The following is a 15364-nucleotide window of genomic DNA, read 5'->3' on the forward strand; positions in this document are numbered from 1 at the left end:
AGCAGCTTGCTAAGACTAGATGGATTGTTAACTGATAAATTAAAGCCATCTTTGTTATAAGCTACTTGGCTTTAAAGAAAGATGACTGAGTTGGGAGAGCAAAAGAGGGATTTCAGGGCTAGTATAGCACCTCAACTACCTTGAGGTGAAGTTCAAACTAATTTAGGTAAAGTTGACAGACATAACTGTTAGCCTGGGGAAATATGATCCGTTCAGAAACACTATTCTGGCAAGGAAAGAAACCTCTATTAAAAGATGGCTTTCAGCACCTGCCTCTTTTGTTTAGTTTTGGAAGAAAGGAAGCCAAGACAATGAAGAAAAGAGACTTTTAAAATTCAGGCTCCTTTTCAGCAATAAAGATTTTTTAAAAATAATAATTAAAAATTTAAAAATAATAAAATAAAATAAAATTCAGGCTCCTTAGAGTTACCATTAAATACTGATCACCCACCAAATTAGTCTGGTTAAGGACAAAGGCTGATTTCTCAAGAAGTTAAACCTTTTCAGGTTTTATAAGCAACAACAGTGGAGATGTAAATGAAATGGCTAAGGAAATACACACCAGAAATTAAATAATTGACCCTGTATATACACATTTCAATTAATTGTCCCATTTTTTAAAATGTCAATTTATTTTTCTACCCAATTCAAGGTCAGTGATATACAAAAGTATATAAACAGATTACCATATTTACAGGAAGACATACAAAACAATTACCAAGAACAAATCCAGCAAAGTAACAAACTGAAGCTCATCCATGTCCACTGAATGGTGCGATGTTTATTCTAGGACAGTTTCGCGGTTCTCCGGGAAAGAAGTTCTGTGGGTTTATAGCTTCCATAAGGGTCAAGCAAACATTACAAGAGCAGAAAGAATCATGTTTTATACCGACAGTCAGAGTAAAGCTTTTAAAAAACACTCTAATCTTCAGGCCAGTGTTAGAGCACCAGTGGGCTCATAACCAAGCTGTGACTTCATCAAAGGAAACGCTTCTCTCCTCTTGTACACAGGAGGAGCCAGAGGAGCTTTTTAATAACAGGTGACTGAGCCACACCCTACCCCAACAGATGGTATGGAGATTATCGACACACAAAGAGGAAAAGGAACTGACTCCCTACCAACTAAATGCAATCCAGATTTGGGGGGACAGTTTCCAGACCCCATCAAGAAAACTTTATGTGACCTATATTTTGTACAAAGCACATTCTTTTTGGAGAGAATTTGGAATGAATACCTCAAAAGTTTTTACACTGCTCATCAAATACACCTTTGCCCCAAGTATCTGGCAAAAATCTACACTTAGCCAGACATTTTATCCAACAGTTTAAAGGAATCATCCCATCATCAGTCTCAGGAATCAAATGGGTTAAATACTACAATTCTTTAATGGAAGCAGAAACCAGAGTCCTTTTCTCCCAAAATGCCTCAGCACAGAGAATGGAATATAAAAAGCTCAGTGGCTTTAAAACATAAAATTCAACAGTTCTCAGTCAACCTAGCCACAATTTTCTGGCCATCTGTAAGTAACTACCACTTTCAAAATTCAACTTTCACATTCAAAAGCGATCAACTCCTCTTCAGGGGTGAAAAGAAAAAGCAATGGCAATAGCCTAAATCCTCCACACACTAGACAATTGGGGAACTGTCTCATAAAGACACTTTAAAGGTCAGTAGGATTCATTTATAATTTGGCATGTGCTGGCTGAAGGGGCAACAAATAGAAGGAATAAAGATATAGTACATCAAGTAATCAGACAAATTGTAGACATATATGCCATATTAATAAAGACTCATATACAATACTGTGTTGACTAAAGAAAACATTTTGGGACACTGGAGGAGAAAAATAACAGGAAAAAAATTACAAGGAAGCATTTCAGTCCAAAGCTAGTCCAGTGGATATCTACTAGTAGGATTTCTAATCTTTCATCTCCAAAGAAACTGAGCAAATAAAATTACCTTGTTCACTTTTGGGACATACAACATGCTCCCAAGTAATCCCTCTGACGTCTTGGTCTCACTTGCTATTTGATGACTAAGTTGTTTCTGGCTGTAAAGATTTTCCTAATATATTTTAATTAGCCAGTTAACACAGGGAAGACTGCTCCCTCTGAGGCCAAAAAGCTTCACAAAATAATTTCATCTAATGAAGATGAAGAGTGGTAAAAAGGGGAAAAGTCTCCTGGTTTTTCTTGCAAAACTTTTTCTCTCACTTGAAGAACTCTACAATCACTTAATGTTTTGTTCCAGAAAAAGAAAGTAAAATTAGTTGGGAAAATAGTCATGTACTTAATTGTTTACTAGCATGATACAAAACAAATTCATAGATGTCAGTCGACTGTCTTTTAAAAACCAAATGTGAATGTTTAATCTTGTAACTTAAGAACTGAATTTTTCCACATTCCTTTATATAGAGTTAGCATCTGTAAATTGAGACTTTTTTTTGACAATCATGCAAATTTAATTTGTCTCTGGAAACAAAAACATAACCTAACAGATAGACAAAATATGTCCTTTAGACAATATATTTTCTGTGAACTTTTCTCCAATGTTACCATTTTAATCCTTTAGTAAACAGAAATGACTCTAAAAAAGTTTATGTATTTCAAGTTTACAAGAGTTAAACTCTCAGAATGACTAGGAAGGAAGACTGGGTCAAGTCAACCTATTTTACCTTCTGAACTGGCTCTACTCCTCTCAAAAGTAAATTCTAAAAAAATCCTAATTATTATTAAGCTTTATAAGCTGGAGACATTTCTACTGCCATAGATGTAACTGTGAAATTGAATAAAGATTTTATTATACCACACACACAAGCAACTGGTACAGAAAAGGCCGTTTTCAGTTATTCTGTTGAGAATTTCTTTCCATGATTTCTCCCATTAAAGTATAGTTTTCAAAGCAACCACCACGACAAAGGAAGCATCTAATTAGTCCATTTTCTTCTGATCCAAGAATGCTGAACATTTACTGTCCCATCTGTAGTTGTATCAGCAGTGTAATGAACACAGTTTATATTACTTAACTATTCTTTGAACTCCAAGAACTGTTGAAGTCTTTTCTGATGTTCTGCAGATGCTTGCACAGCACTAAATGAAACATAAATTCAAAGCATAAGCTTTATTTTACATTAAGCATATTAAGTGAACCACAGAGCACAGAGTCAATATTTTTCAAAACAATTAAAAACGAAGAGAAATCTTCACTTATTTAGTACTTCTGAAAAAGTTGGATGAAAACTCTCCTTAATCTAATGAGGAGGGCTTGCATTCAGTAATGGCATGCTTCCACCTTTTAAAAGACCAAAGCAAATTAAGACTGACAAGTGAAGGCATCGATTTTAACCTGCTCTGCTATGGAACCTGCTGTGCAGAGTTCCAGGCCTTACAGATTTTCTGGATTTTATTATTTTATTTAAACCAGACTCCAACATTATCTTTGAGTTGTGGAGTATTTGAATTGCCTTTAATATAAAATCCTTTAAACTAAAATGTTTGGTTAAAACATAATAGACTCCACTAATCGTTTTCAAAGGTAACAGCTTTGGTTTAGATTTACTTTTCCCTTTGAAAATAAATTCTGTCTTGGATGAGGAAATTGAGTTCTCTCCCAACCTTCACCCCCACAAACATACATTACCTTGACAAAAGTAGGGCAAATATACTGAAACTAGTAAAAACTTCCAGGCAAAAAGTGAATACAATGGAAGATTCTAATTTTCTAGATGTTTAATAGTAATATATCACTACTCAATAATAAAATTCCAGTAATTGAAGGTCACCACTTTTGAAAGTGCCAAAGAATCTTGCTAAAAACATTTTTGCTACACATCATTCTAAAAGTCCTCATACATACACATCTCTGCTTTCTTAAACCATGTTGCTGCTTCTAATAGAACCATTTCAAGTATTTTTGTGCAAATTCCCACCTAGGTGCTAGTGAGGCTGTCTCCAACTAAATGGCTCTGAACTCTCTCAAACACCAAGTCTGCAGCTTTTTTCATGAATCTTCTCTCTGCTAGCAGGCACTGCACTCGCTCCTACTACTGTTAGTACTCGCGACTCTAATATCTGTCTCTTCCCCTCAAATTTTAACGTGTTATAAGTTAGAAAACCAGTAAATCAAATTTAAACCTGGTTCTCAGAGGTGGAGCTGTGGATAATGAATAAATTAGGTATTATACAATAATAATAGATTTCCAAGCAACATATAATGTACAAGTATGGGCTTTATATATGTAAGCTCCCATTGTATATCTATTAGCAACAAGTGGAACAAAGTGGGATGAATAACATAACCCTTTCATGGGAAGGTAACTGTAGCAGAAAGGTTCAAAGGTTAGAGGAGACAGCACAACTTACTGGTTAAGATTATAGACACTATAGATAGAACTCGCAAGTCAGAAAGTTTTGAGTCTGAATTCTGGCTCTGCAACTTACTTACCTGCAAAATCTTGAGCAAGTTACTTAAATCATTAGGCAACTTGCCCACAACCACAGATAGTCAATGATAACCAGACATAAATCTAAATATATCTCTACACTTTTCCCACCATATCATTCTGTCCTATATTTGTACAAAATAGTCTCTACTGACCTCATCAATTTTAATGCACATATAAAAAATTTGGCTCTTCTCAGAGAAAAGAAACTGAGGCAGAACTTCATTCTCATAATTTTTTATCAGTCATCTATCTCCCTTTCTTTTCCAAGAAATATCTATTTTCCCCTTCTTCCTGTTTTTTGCACTATCACCTACTTCATTCTCTACATTCATTGGGTGTTTTCTAAGAGTATTCTGCATGGCAGTTTACATCTCAGAGGCAGTCTAATGGTGTACACAGAAAGTTGAATTTTTTCAAAATATATTTTTCTTGATTTCAGAGAGGAAGGGAGAGGGAGAGAGAGAGAAACAACAATAATGAGAGGGAATCATTGGTTGGCTGCCTCCTGCACGCCCCCTACTGGGGATCGAGCCCGCAACCCCGGCATGTGCCCCTGACCAGAATCAAACCTGGGACCCTCAGTCCACAGGCCAACGCTAGGGCTATTATTATTATTTTTTTTTTTTTAATATTTTTTTATTGATTTTTTACAGAGAGGAAGGGAGAGAGATAGAGAGCTAGAAACATTGATGAGAGAGAAACATCGATCAGCTGCCTCCTGCATACCCCCTACTGGGGATGTGCCCGCAACCAAGGTACATGCCCTTGACCGGAATCGAACCTGGGACCCCTCAATCCGCAGGCCGACGCTCTATCCACTGAGCCAAACCGGTCCCGGCAATTATTATTATTTTTTTAATTGATTTCAAAGAAGGGAGGAGAGAGAAACATCAATGATGAGAATCATTGGCTGCCTCCTGAACGTCCCCCACTGGGGGATGGAGCTGGCAACCCCGGCATGTGCCCTTAATGAACCCGGGATCCTTCAGTCCACAGGCTGACGTTCTATCCACTGAGCCAAACCAGCTAGGGCAGAAGGTCGAATTTTAAAAGCAAGAAAGAGCTGATTTCAGGTTCATGTTCTAACACTCACTGGATTGTGCTACTAAGCAAGTTCTTAAGCTTTTTGAGCTTCAGTTTCCATATCTGTTATAATAATATCTACACCTCACAGGCTCTTTGAGAAGAGTAAATGAAAAAAATATATACATTTTAAGTACTAAGTGTATTACCTGGGACAGCACTGTCCAGCAGTACTTTCAGCAGTGATGAATATATTTTGTATCAAAGCTATCCAATACAGTAGCCTAGTACTAGCTACTACAGAGGACTTGAAATGAGACCAGTATGACTGAAAAACTGGAATTTAAATTTTATTTCATTAATTTATATAGCCATACTTGGCTATCATATTGGATATCAGATGTAGAAGGTACCAATAATAGATTTTGTTTCTTTTTAAACAAATCTTAAGAATAGAGGATTATCTATAGCTCTTTTGTACTCCCATTCAAAACCAGTGTGTTCCATAAAACCTGCTATTGTTGCTGCCTAGTTTTATGGAAGTGAAACAAAACATACTACTGTTTCGCCCTGGCCGGTTTGGCTCAGTGGATAGAGTGTCGGCTTGTGGACTGAGAGGTCCCAGGTTCCATTTCGGTCAAAGGCATACGCTCCGGTTCTGGGCTTGATCCCCAGTGTGGGGCGTGCAGGAGGCAGCCAGTCAATGATTCTCTCTCATCACTGATGTTTCTATCTCTCTCTCCCCTTTTCCCTTCCTCTCTGAAGTCAATAAAAATATATTTTTAAAAATTTTAAATGAAATTAAAACATTAACATTTTTAAAAAAATACTACTCTTTCTAAAAGCAGGTGAATAAAGTTTAGGAAGTCCGAAACTATTAACTGATTGCATACAGAAAACACAGAGTAATCTCTCGTCTTCTAAAGTTCATTTATGATTATGAGAAAACATAGTTTAGTCAGTGAATTAGTAACCCTTATCCTGCCTACTTAAATTATTTCCTAAGAAAGCAAGAAACATCAATGAAACTAAATATAAACAGGCTTGGCATTTGTGGTTTTCTTTCTGGCTCCGTGTCTGAAGGTGTGATCTGTCACTGTTTTTCCAGCATGATTCACAAAGCACTAAGGACTCATTTATGGAATACTCTGCTCACCCACATCTTAGTTTGCTGACCAAGATGCAATAACAGAATTATTTTTTTGCCTTTTTTCCCTCCCTGAAAGATGTTTTCCTGATTTAAAAAAAACAGTATGTAATTATACTTGCTGCTTTTATAACTTTCTATTCCTTTTTGTCCATTTGAAAGAAGGCCCCAAAGTTTATACGATAGGCCAAATTTTATAAAATATGAAGTCTAAATTCAAGCTGTTAATTCCCAGTAGGAATCATGAAGGTCCCAAAAAAAAAACACTTCCAACGTGCAAGCCTTTATAAACTTCAAACCTATTTCTCAGGAAAACCCTTGAAAATGGACTACCATCAGGGATCAAAACAGGTAAACTTACTTCAGATGTTCACCAAATGTAGTAGTTATTCGATAGATGGCAGTTTTTAGTGATGCTCTAAATGCGAATCTTAATGTTTTATAGGAAGTGTCCACAAGGGTTCCTGAAATCCGAGGTGGTTTACTGGAAGCATGAGGAAGCTTGAAGTACTTGTCAACTGCCTAGATCAAAGAAAGAAAACACATTACAGCAGACTACCAAGGTCGACTGAGTCCAAAGGATTAAGGAGACTACTTCAGTTAGACAGACAGATACATACTTTATTTATTTTGGATCACAAACTTTTTGAAAAACAATGCAGTAGAGGTTCAGCCACTTCAGTAAGTTACCTGGAAAATAGTCCTTTCCTCTTAAAAAAAAAAAAAAAAAAAGAAAAAGCTATACTTCACAACCCCTTGAAAAAAAATGACCTTTCCTCCAAAAAAAAAAACAACAAGAAAAAATGTCCTTCACAACACCCTTGAAAATGCAAAGCTGGGAAGTGAAACACAGATATCCTACTCTGCTTATGTGTGTCGTTTAGAGTCTTTATTAACTCAGCAAAAAAAAACAGCCAAAACTTGATACTTTACAAAATAAAAGTTACTTACTAAACTATATTATCTTCCTTTATAATTATAGATGATAAAGCATCTATGAGTAAGAATAGATTGGGGGAGAAAGAATTCAAAAGTGAACACATCTGCCCTGGCGGGTGGGGCTCAATGGTTCAAGTATCAGCCTTTGGGTCTGATAGCAAAGGGTCGCAGGTTGGATTCCCAGTCAAGGGCATGTATGTGGGTTGCAGGTTTGATCCCCGGTTGCAAGAGGCAACCAATTGATGTGTCTCTCTCACATCAATGTCTCTCTCTCTCCCCATCCCTTTCACTCTAAAAGTCAATACAAAAATAACCTTGGGTGAGGATTAACAAAAAAAGTAAAACAGATTTTACTTATAGTTGACAGAGTAATTTAAGTATATTTTTACAGGCCAAAGGTAAATAATATCATTTTAAAATGATATAACTAGCCTAACCAATGTGGCTCAGTGGTTGTGTCAACCTTAGAACCAGGAAGTCTTGGTTTGATTCCCAGTCAGGGCACATGCTCAGTTTGTGGGCTCGATCCCCAGTGGAGACATGCAGGCAGCAACCAATTGATTATTCTCTCTCATCGTTTCTCTTTCTTTCTCCCTCTCTGAAATCAGTAAAAATGGGGAGCGGGCCTAAGCCGCAGTCTGGTCTCACTCTGCAGGAGGCAACCAGGTGGCCGATCAGGGGACAGCACTGCCCCCCCCATCGCCCCTCCACCACCGCTCCCATCACCTCCCTCTGCCCACTGGCACGTGCCTTGGCTGGCTGGGCCGCCTGCCCTGACCCTCAGCCAGTCGTTCTGCTGTTCAGTCGATTCGCATATTATGCTTTTATTATATAGGATGTCTTTTTAAAAGTTCTTTTACTGAAGTTTAGCAGAGTTTGGGGGAAGGAACAAGATTTGATATGTGTGTTCAGTCTGCCATAATAACTTTAAGTCCAATCATGTATTATAAGAGCATTTCTCAAGACTGGGACATACTTGAGATAATTTTAGGCAGCATGGGAGGTGGTATTCAGTGATATACTTAAGCAACATTAAATAACATTGAATCATAATGGAAAAATTATTTTCTTTCCAATCTTCTTATAAACCTTCTGATTAACTTTCAGCATAGCGATAAAAATAGTCCTCATCATTTACTACCTTGGTCCAATGGACCCTTTTAGTTTAAAGTCATTTTACAATTTAGAGAAGAATGACAGGATAATGTAAAATAATTTCATAAACATTTAAATAAAGACATAAACATTTTCCATGTTTTGAAGACATATACATTTGAAATGGACAATGTCCTTTGACTGCAACTCATTAGCTATCATGCATAAGCCTGGAACATATCCAGCTTGTAATACTGATTTCAAAATGAAAATATACCTCCAGTAGGTTCTAGCTTATCACTACTTCTGGTTCTTTCTCTTGCATTTGTACCATCATATACAATATTTTTAAAAACTTTTGACAGCTTATAATTTTGTTGAAGAGAGTTCAACCATTTTCTTTGCACCATAATTGCAAAATAATTTCATTATTAGGCTTATAAAGACAAATTCAAAAGATTAATCAGTGACTTTTTCCATTTTGCCATTATCTATGCTTTCCGATCATCTTTGTATACACCTTTGTTTACTTTCAGCATTTATCCACTATGAATTGTATAAAGTAAATTTCGGTGCACATATATCACAGAAGATGAAGGAATATACTGTCACATATACTTTTAGCAAAATGGGTTGATTCAGGCTCTTATTTACATTGTGGGATAAAGTCCTTCCTGTTGAATGACTTACTAGATGAGAATATCACATATATTTCCTTTTTCTCCTTAAAAATATATTCTTCTGTCATCAATTCTTGAGTTTTGGAAAATATATCTAGAATATTATCATCTGAAGATTTAATCTGAAATTCCTCATGTATGACCCATTTCATCATCATCATTAAAGTCTATAGCTGTTCTGTCCAATATGGTGACCACTAAGACATATGTAGCTCTTAAGTACTTGAAATGTGGCTGGTCTGAATTCAGTTATTCTGTAAGTAAAAAATACACAGCAGATTTTGAACACTTACTATAAAAAACATGTATAAAATGTTATTTTATATAGATTACATGACAAAATGATAATATTTTAGATATACTGAGTTAATTAAAATAAACTTTATCTGTATTTTTTAATGTAACTACTAAGAAGTGTAAAGTTACATATGTGTATTGCATTATATTTCTATTGAACAGAGGTGGGCAGGAGTGCTGGTATCTGTCTCTATGCATTCATCTTCTGATTTATCTAAATGACTAAAATTATGAAGGCAGTATATGACTAACTTAAATCTAAGAAACACTGGCTTACAATATTTAATGATGTGCTCCATGGTTAGGAGAACTGAAGTACTTAATTAGCTGTGAGATTAAACAAGTATCTATTGAGCCTCATTTTATGCACTGCACATGGTTCCTAACCTAAAGACTCAGATCATAAAAATGGGATCTCAAATATCTAGTTAAAGAGTACTGGTAAGCAGTGAGTATAATATACTATTGAACAATATACTCTTTAGGAAAAGTGAAAAATTCCATGAAGGCCTTACTTTGGCCCTAATAGAAGTCTAAAGAGGGGTTATACTATGAAAACAGATACTTTCTGCTCATTTACTAGTAAATGCCAAATAAAGAGAACAGTCCAGTTGCTCTTTCCTGAATATTTACCTACCAGGGTCATTAACAAATGTCCACTGTGCAGAGCCTTGAAAGTCCCTGTATACTTATAACCTAGTGGAAACGGAAGTTTACTCTACTAAAGCCAGAATCCCAAACAAATGCTAAGGAGAAGAGCAGACCTTGTTATTGGAAACGTGCTCCATGGTAGGAGAACTGAGTGCTTAATTAGCTGTGAGATTAAACAATATCTAGAGAGCTGAATTTCTCACCCCGAGGACTGCTGACATTTTGGACTGGGTAACTCTTTATTATGGGGACTGCTCCTGTTTAGCAGCATCGTTGCCTCTACACAATGGATGACAGTAGCACTTCTCTAGTTGTGGCAATCAAAATGTCTCTGGACATGAACGGCTGTCTTCTGGGGAATAAAACTGCCCCTGGTTGAGAACCACTGCTACAGAATAATAATAATACTAGATGATGATGACAGCCAAGTACCAGTCAGATGCTGCTGAGACAAGGTCCCTGCCTCTACTCCAATAAAGACAATGAAAGTAAATGGACAATTAAAATGCAGTATAATAAAGTACTAAGATGGGGATACAGAGCAGAGCCAGACAAAAGGAGAAAAATGTGTTCTAGGCAAAGGAAAGAAAAGACATCAAAGATTTAAAGACATCAGGTATAGAGTTAGAGTAAAGTTAAGAAAACATATTTGGGAGGAAAAACTGAATAGTCCATGGTGGTTACTACAGCAGAGGGCTCATGGGAAGAATAGGAGAGTGGCTGGAGTCCGAATGAAGAATCTCTGTTAAGAGTTAGTAGGGGCAAGAGGCCACAGTAATAATTCAGGTCAGGAATGCCACAGGCCTGCAGTAAGGCCAATGCAGGAGGGATGGGCAAAGAGAATTGATGGCTAGTGAATATGAGATTGATCCCTTAGGGTTTTGCCACATGGGTACAACTGAAGAACATGGGGACAGGGAGTTGAAAGAATTAGTAATAAAATGATTGTGACAGACATAAGGTCTAAGGAAGTGAAAACACTGGTGAGGACAAAGTATACAGAAGAAGCAAGGATATGAGAGGGCTGTGCTTGGAGCAAGGGCCCTTACATGAGCCCTCAGATCTATAGGTAAAATTCAGGGGCATGAAGTTTAGGATAAAACTGTATATTTAACCCTAGCCAATGTGGTTCAGTTGGTTGGAGCATTGTCCTGTACACTGAAAGGTTGAGGGTCCCATTCCCAGTCAAGGCACATACCTAGGTAGGGGGCATGTACAGGAAGGCAACTGATCGATGTTTCTCACATTGATGTTTCTATCTTCCTCTCTCTCTTTTCCCCTCTCTGAAATTAATAAGCATGACCTCAAGTGAGGATTAAAAAATGATAAGGAAAATTTTAATTTAAAAAAACTGCATATTTATCTTCATGAAATTCTAATTAAAATTTAGCATGTCTTTCAATTATGATTGTAAGCAACAAATCAAAACATCATTAGTAGTTCCTGTGACTTTGTCACCAACAGAAATCACCAATATCTTCATATCATACCACTATTGCAGTTATTTTGAAATACCATTCATCTTATCATTATTTCGAAATGAAAATAGCTATTAGACTTACTGATAGGTCCTGTTATTTAATGCATTGATTAAAAAGCACACATTATAGTAGAAATTTAATCCTTTCATAATTATATTTCAAATATAATTGATTTCCTTTCTAACCCTAAGTACTTTATTTTATGCATTTAAGAACATTATTCTGAGGTCCAGGGGCTTCATCAGACTCTCAAAGGAATCTTTTGGAACAAAAACATTTAAGAATTCTGGCTTAGAAGACAGAATCCTAAAGTTTTTAAGCTTTGGAGGTGGCGAATTCAGGGGATAATGAGGCCCAGGTAACGCCATGGATGAGACTCAAGGGTATATGAAAGAGTAACAAAGAGAAGGAAGTCAAATAACTGTGGTGCCAAGGTGTGGAACAAATATCCATCCATATGGACACTGAATTACTCACTTTAATCAATCTCAGGATATGGGGTGGAAAAGGAAAGACTGTAAGGTAGTTTGCAAAATCTGATGACTGCCACGTATGATAAAAAGGCTGACTGTGATGTGGCCTAGGAGAGATGAGATGCCATAAGCCTCACACAAGGAACGGTTTTTACCCTCAGAAGTCAAGTACCAAATTACTGGACCTGTTCTTTGTTCCTTTTACTCCTTTCAACTCTCAAAAATCTATCTCTGCCTCCTTCTACTCTCCTTTCCAACTCCTGTTTCAAAGTAAACAGGACCTGACCGCTTGACAAATCTGTAATTCCTACCTTCCTAACCAAGGTATGAATAACTACAATCAAATGAGCACATTGCTTTCCTTGTCATACCTACCCATAATCAACTATGAGGAAGAATTAGAAATACTTATGGTGGGGAAGTGAGAAGAAAGTAACTTGGGTACAGACTATCTCTAGGGCAGTGTGAACCTTATGAAATAAATTCAGTTTTAACCAGCATTTTAAAACATGAAATAGAATGGAAAACATCAGAATGCAATGCACATAGTAAAGGTAAGCACTGTTCTAAGAATCTTTTATTTCTGTTACACACACATACACATCTGAGTCTAATGTAAACATACTGCAGGTCATGGTTCAAAAAGTTTGAAAGCCATGGTTCCAGAGGTAGAACCATCTCTCTGAAGAGAACCTCAGGCGAAAATAAAAAGCCCACAACGAGAATAAGGAATATGGATCTGCAGCTTTCCCTGGGGTCTACTACATTGCTAATGTCCTGCAATCAGCTTGGGGGTCAGGTCCCAGCTCTACCACCTACAAGACGTGCGTGTAAGAAAAGTCACTGCACCATCGAGTCTCCCTCGTCTGTAAAGAAGAGCTAAATATCTCCATCTCCATTATTTCACAAGACAGTTATGAGGATCAAAAATAATATAAAACATTGTGCTGTTATTGTCACTTTATTTCAAACTACACAGCCAGACTGACGAGAAACAAATTACACGAGTACCAAAAATACGCCCAAATCATTGTTACCCAATTGTGCGGTTAGACAAGCCAAATATTAAAAGTTGTGGGGAAACACTAGGAAATTATTTCTTTAGAGAAAGGTAACTAGGAGAAGAGGACAAATAATGAAATTATTCATGTGTACGTACATGTCTCAAGTAACACACATGAGAAAATGGGCACAAAGAGGACTCAAAGCAAAAAAGAAAAATCACTAGTTTTGATGGGTAAGACTTAGAGGTAAAATGAACTGAGATTAAGAAAGGAACAATGAAACATGTTTTCATATCTTAAATTGCCTCCCAAGACCAAAAGATGCACCAATTGTTATCCTTCAAGCGTAGTTCAATATCACCTCCTCCAGAAAACCTACCGCACACACCAGCCCCTACCTACCTCTAAATGTCTCTAGCACTCAGTGTTTATATCTCTCATCTGACATACAACTAATATTACTAGGCGGTATAAAACATATAATCCAAGATGAAGTCAGGAAAGGCCCTACTGGAAAGAAAGAAGTATACAGTTTATTTCTCTGTCTTTAAGTTTAGAACTTAAAAAATCTATTAATTTAAAACTATGCACCCATCCTGCCCCGTCAGTGTGGCTCAGTGGTTGAGTGTCGACCTATGAACCAGGAGGTCAGGGTTTGATTCCTGGTCAGGGCACATGCCCCAGTTGGCTGGATCCCTAGTAGGGGGTATGCAGGAGGTAGCCTATCGATGATTCTCTCTCATCATTAATGTTTCTATCTCTCTCTTCCTCTCTGAAATGAATAAAAACATATTTTTTAAAACACAGAAAACTATGCACCCGTCCTGATGGTGGGGGATCCACTGGCCTCAGCTCTATCTTTTTTGGCTTCTGGCCAATAGGTAACTTATTATCTTCATGGGTAATTTAACTACATGTTACTTTCAGTAAATACAAATTGTGTAAGGATCCAAACTGAACAGAATCCCAATGTCCTAAATAATCTGATTAATACCGGAGGTATAGCCTCTAGGTTTAATATACTTTCTTTTTCTGTTACTACAAAATTATTTATAAGTGAATCAAAATGATCTCTTCCTAGTTGATATTAGACTATAATTTCCTGAGGGTGATAATAGTACCATTATTTTAACTTCTAACATACTAGTATGTTTTGTGACTCAATAAATATCATGATATATAAAAAACAAACTCAAAGACTAGGGTGGGGTAGGGGGAGAAAAAGACCTTTACCTCCACTCCATCCACATTTGCCTACCTCTTGCAGTGTCAACAAAGTATTAAGAATTGCTGGTAGTGTAGTCTGGACAACTCCAAATCTATCTTCTGTAAATGACGCTGCTACTAAGTGTGACAAACCTCAAGGGGAAAACAAAAAAGTTAAAAGTGAATTAAAATTAGGCAAATCTACTTGCATATATCAATTGGACAAAGGACTGATAATCTTAATATATGAAGAACTTCTAAATAAAAGAGAGGAGGTAATACAACAGAAAAATGGGCAAAGATCAGAATAGGCACTGGAACAGTGCTTAGCTGCAGTAGTCTTGAATAAGATAATCTGCTTTATGTTCTAGTAACAAACTGTTTTTCTAAATGACTAGAGGCCCAGTGTACGAATTTGTACATGGGTGGGGTTCCTTGGACTGGCCAGCGACTGGGGCCGATCGGGGCCATCTCACCCAGTCCCAATCGGGGCCAATCGGGCCTGGCTGGCCAGGGGGAGGGACCGTGGGAGGTTGGCAAGCTGCAAGAGGTTGGCTATGGGAGCACGCTGACCACCAGGGGGCAGCTCCTGCATTGAGTGTCTGTCCCTGGTAGTCAGTGCACGTCACAGCGACCGGTCGTTCGGTCAACTGGTTATAATGGTCTCTTAGACATATATATATATATATATATGTATATATATATACACATATACACACACACACACACACACACACACACACACACATACTGCATTTGGTAATGGTAAGTGATAGGAAGAAAAACAAAGGATAATAAGGGAATGCAGTCAAGGTTATGAGGATACTTTTCATTAGGGGTCAGAAAAGGCCTCTCTGAAGTATCATTTAAGCTTTGAGAAGGCAGATCTATAACATAAATTGTAAGTTCTTTAACAACTAAGT

The 15364-nt window shown here is 37.1% G+C and overlaps 1 protein-coding gene across 12 annotated transcripts in view; it reads right to left on the reverse strand.

Annotated features, from left to right (window-relative positions):
* Positions 1 to 601: 601 nt before the first annotated feature.
* NDC1 (NDC1 transmembrane nucleoporin) overlaps positions 602 to 15364 on the reverse strand; it is a 51007-nt gene continuing 36244 nt past the window's right edge. For 6 of the 12 annotated variants that reach the window (XM_023752785.1, XM_014454617.2, XM_023752789.1 and 3 more), the window contains 3 exons: positions 14494 to 14594; positions 6977 to 7137; positions 602 to 3090 (listed from right to left, as the gene is read on the reverse strand). In XM_023752785.1, coding sequence (XP_023608553.1) covers positions 3027 to 3090; positions 6977 to 7137; positions 14494 to 14594 — 326 coding nt within the window. In that variant the 3' untranslated portion in view covers positions 602 to 3026. Of the gene's footprint in view, positions 3091 to 6976; positions 7138 to 9559; positions 9584 to 13251; positions 13746 to 14468; positions 14595 to 15364 lie in introns of those variants that run through there. The other 6 variants (XM_023752788.1, XM_014454619.2, XM_023752787.1 and 3 more) reach the window with 6 other exon arrangements.

Source organism: Myotis lucifugus, unplaced genomic scaffold, assembly GCF_000147115.1.
Source record: "Myotis lucifugus unplaced genomic scaffold, Myoluc2.0 scaffold_37, whole genome shotgun sequence".
In the NCBI taxonomy this organism is placed as follows: Eukaryota; Metazoa; Chordata; class Mammalia; order Chiroptera; family Vespertilionidae; genus Myotis; species Myotis lucifugus.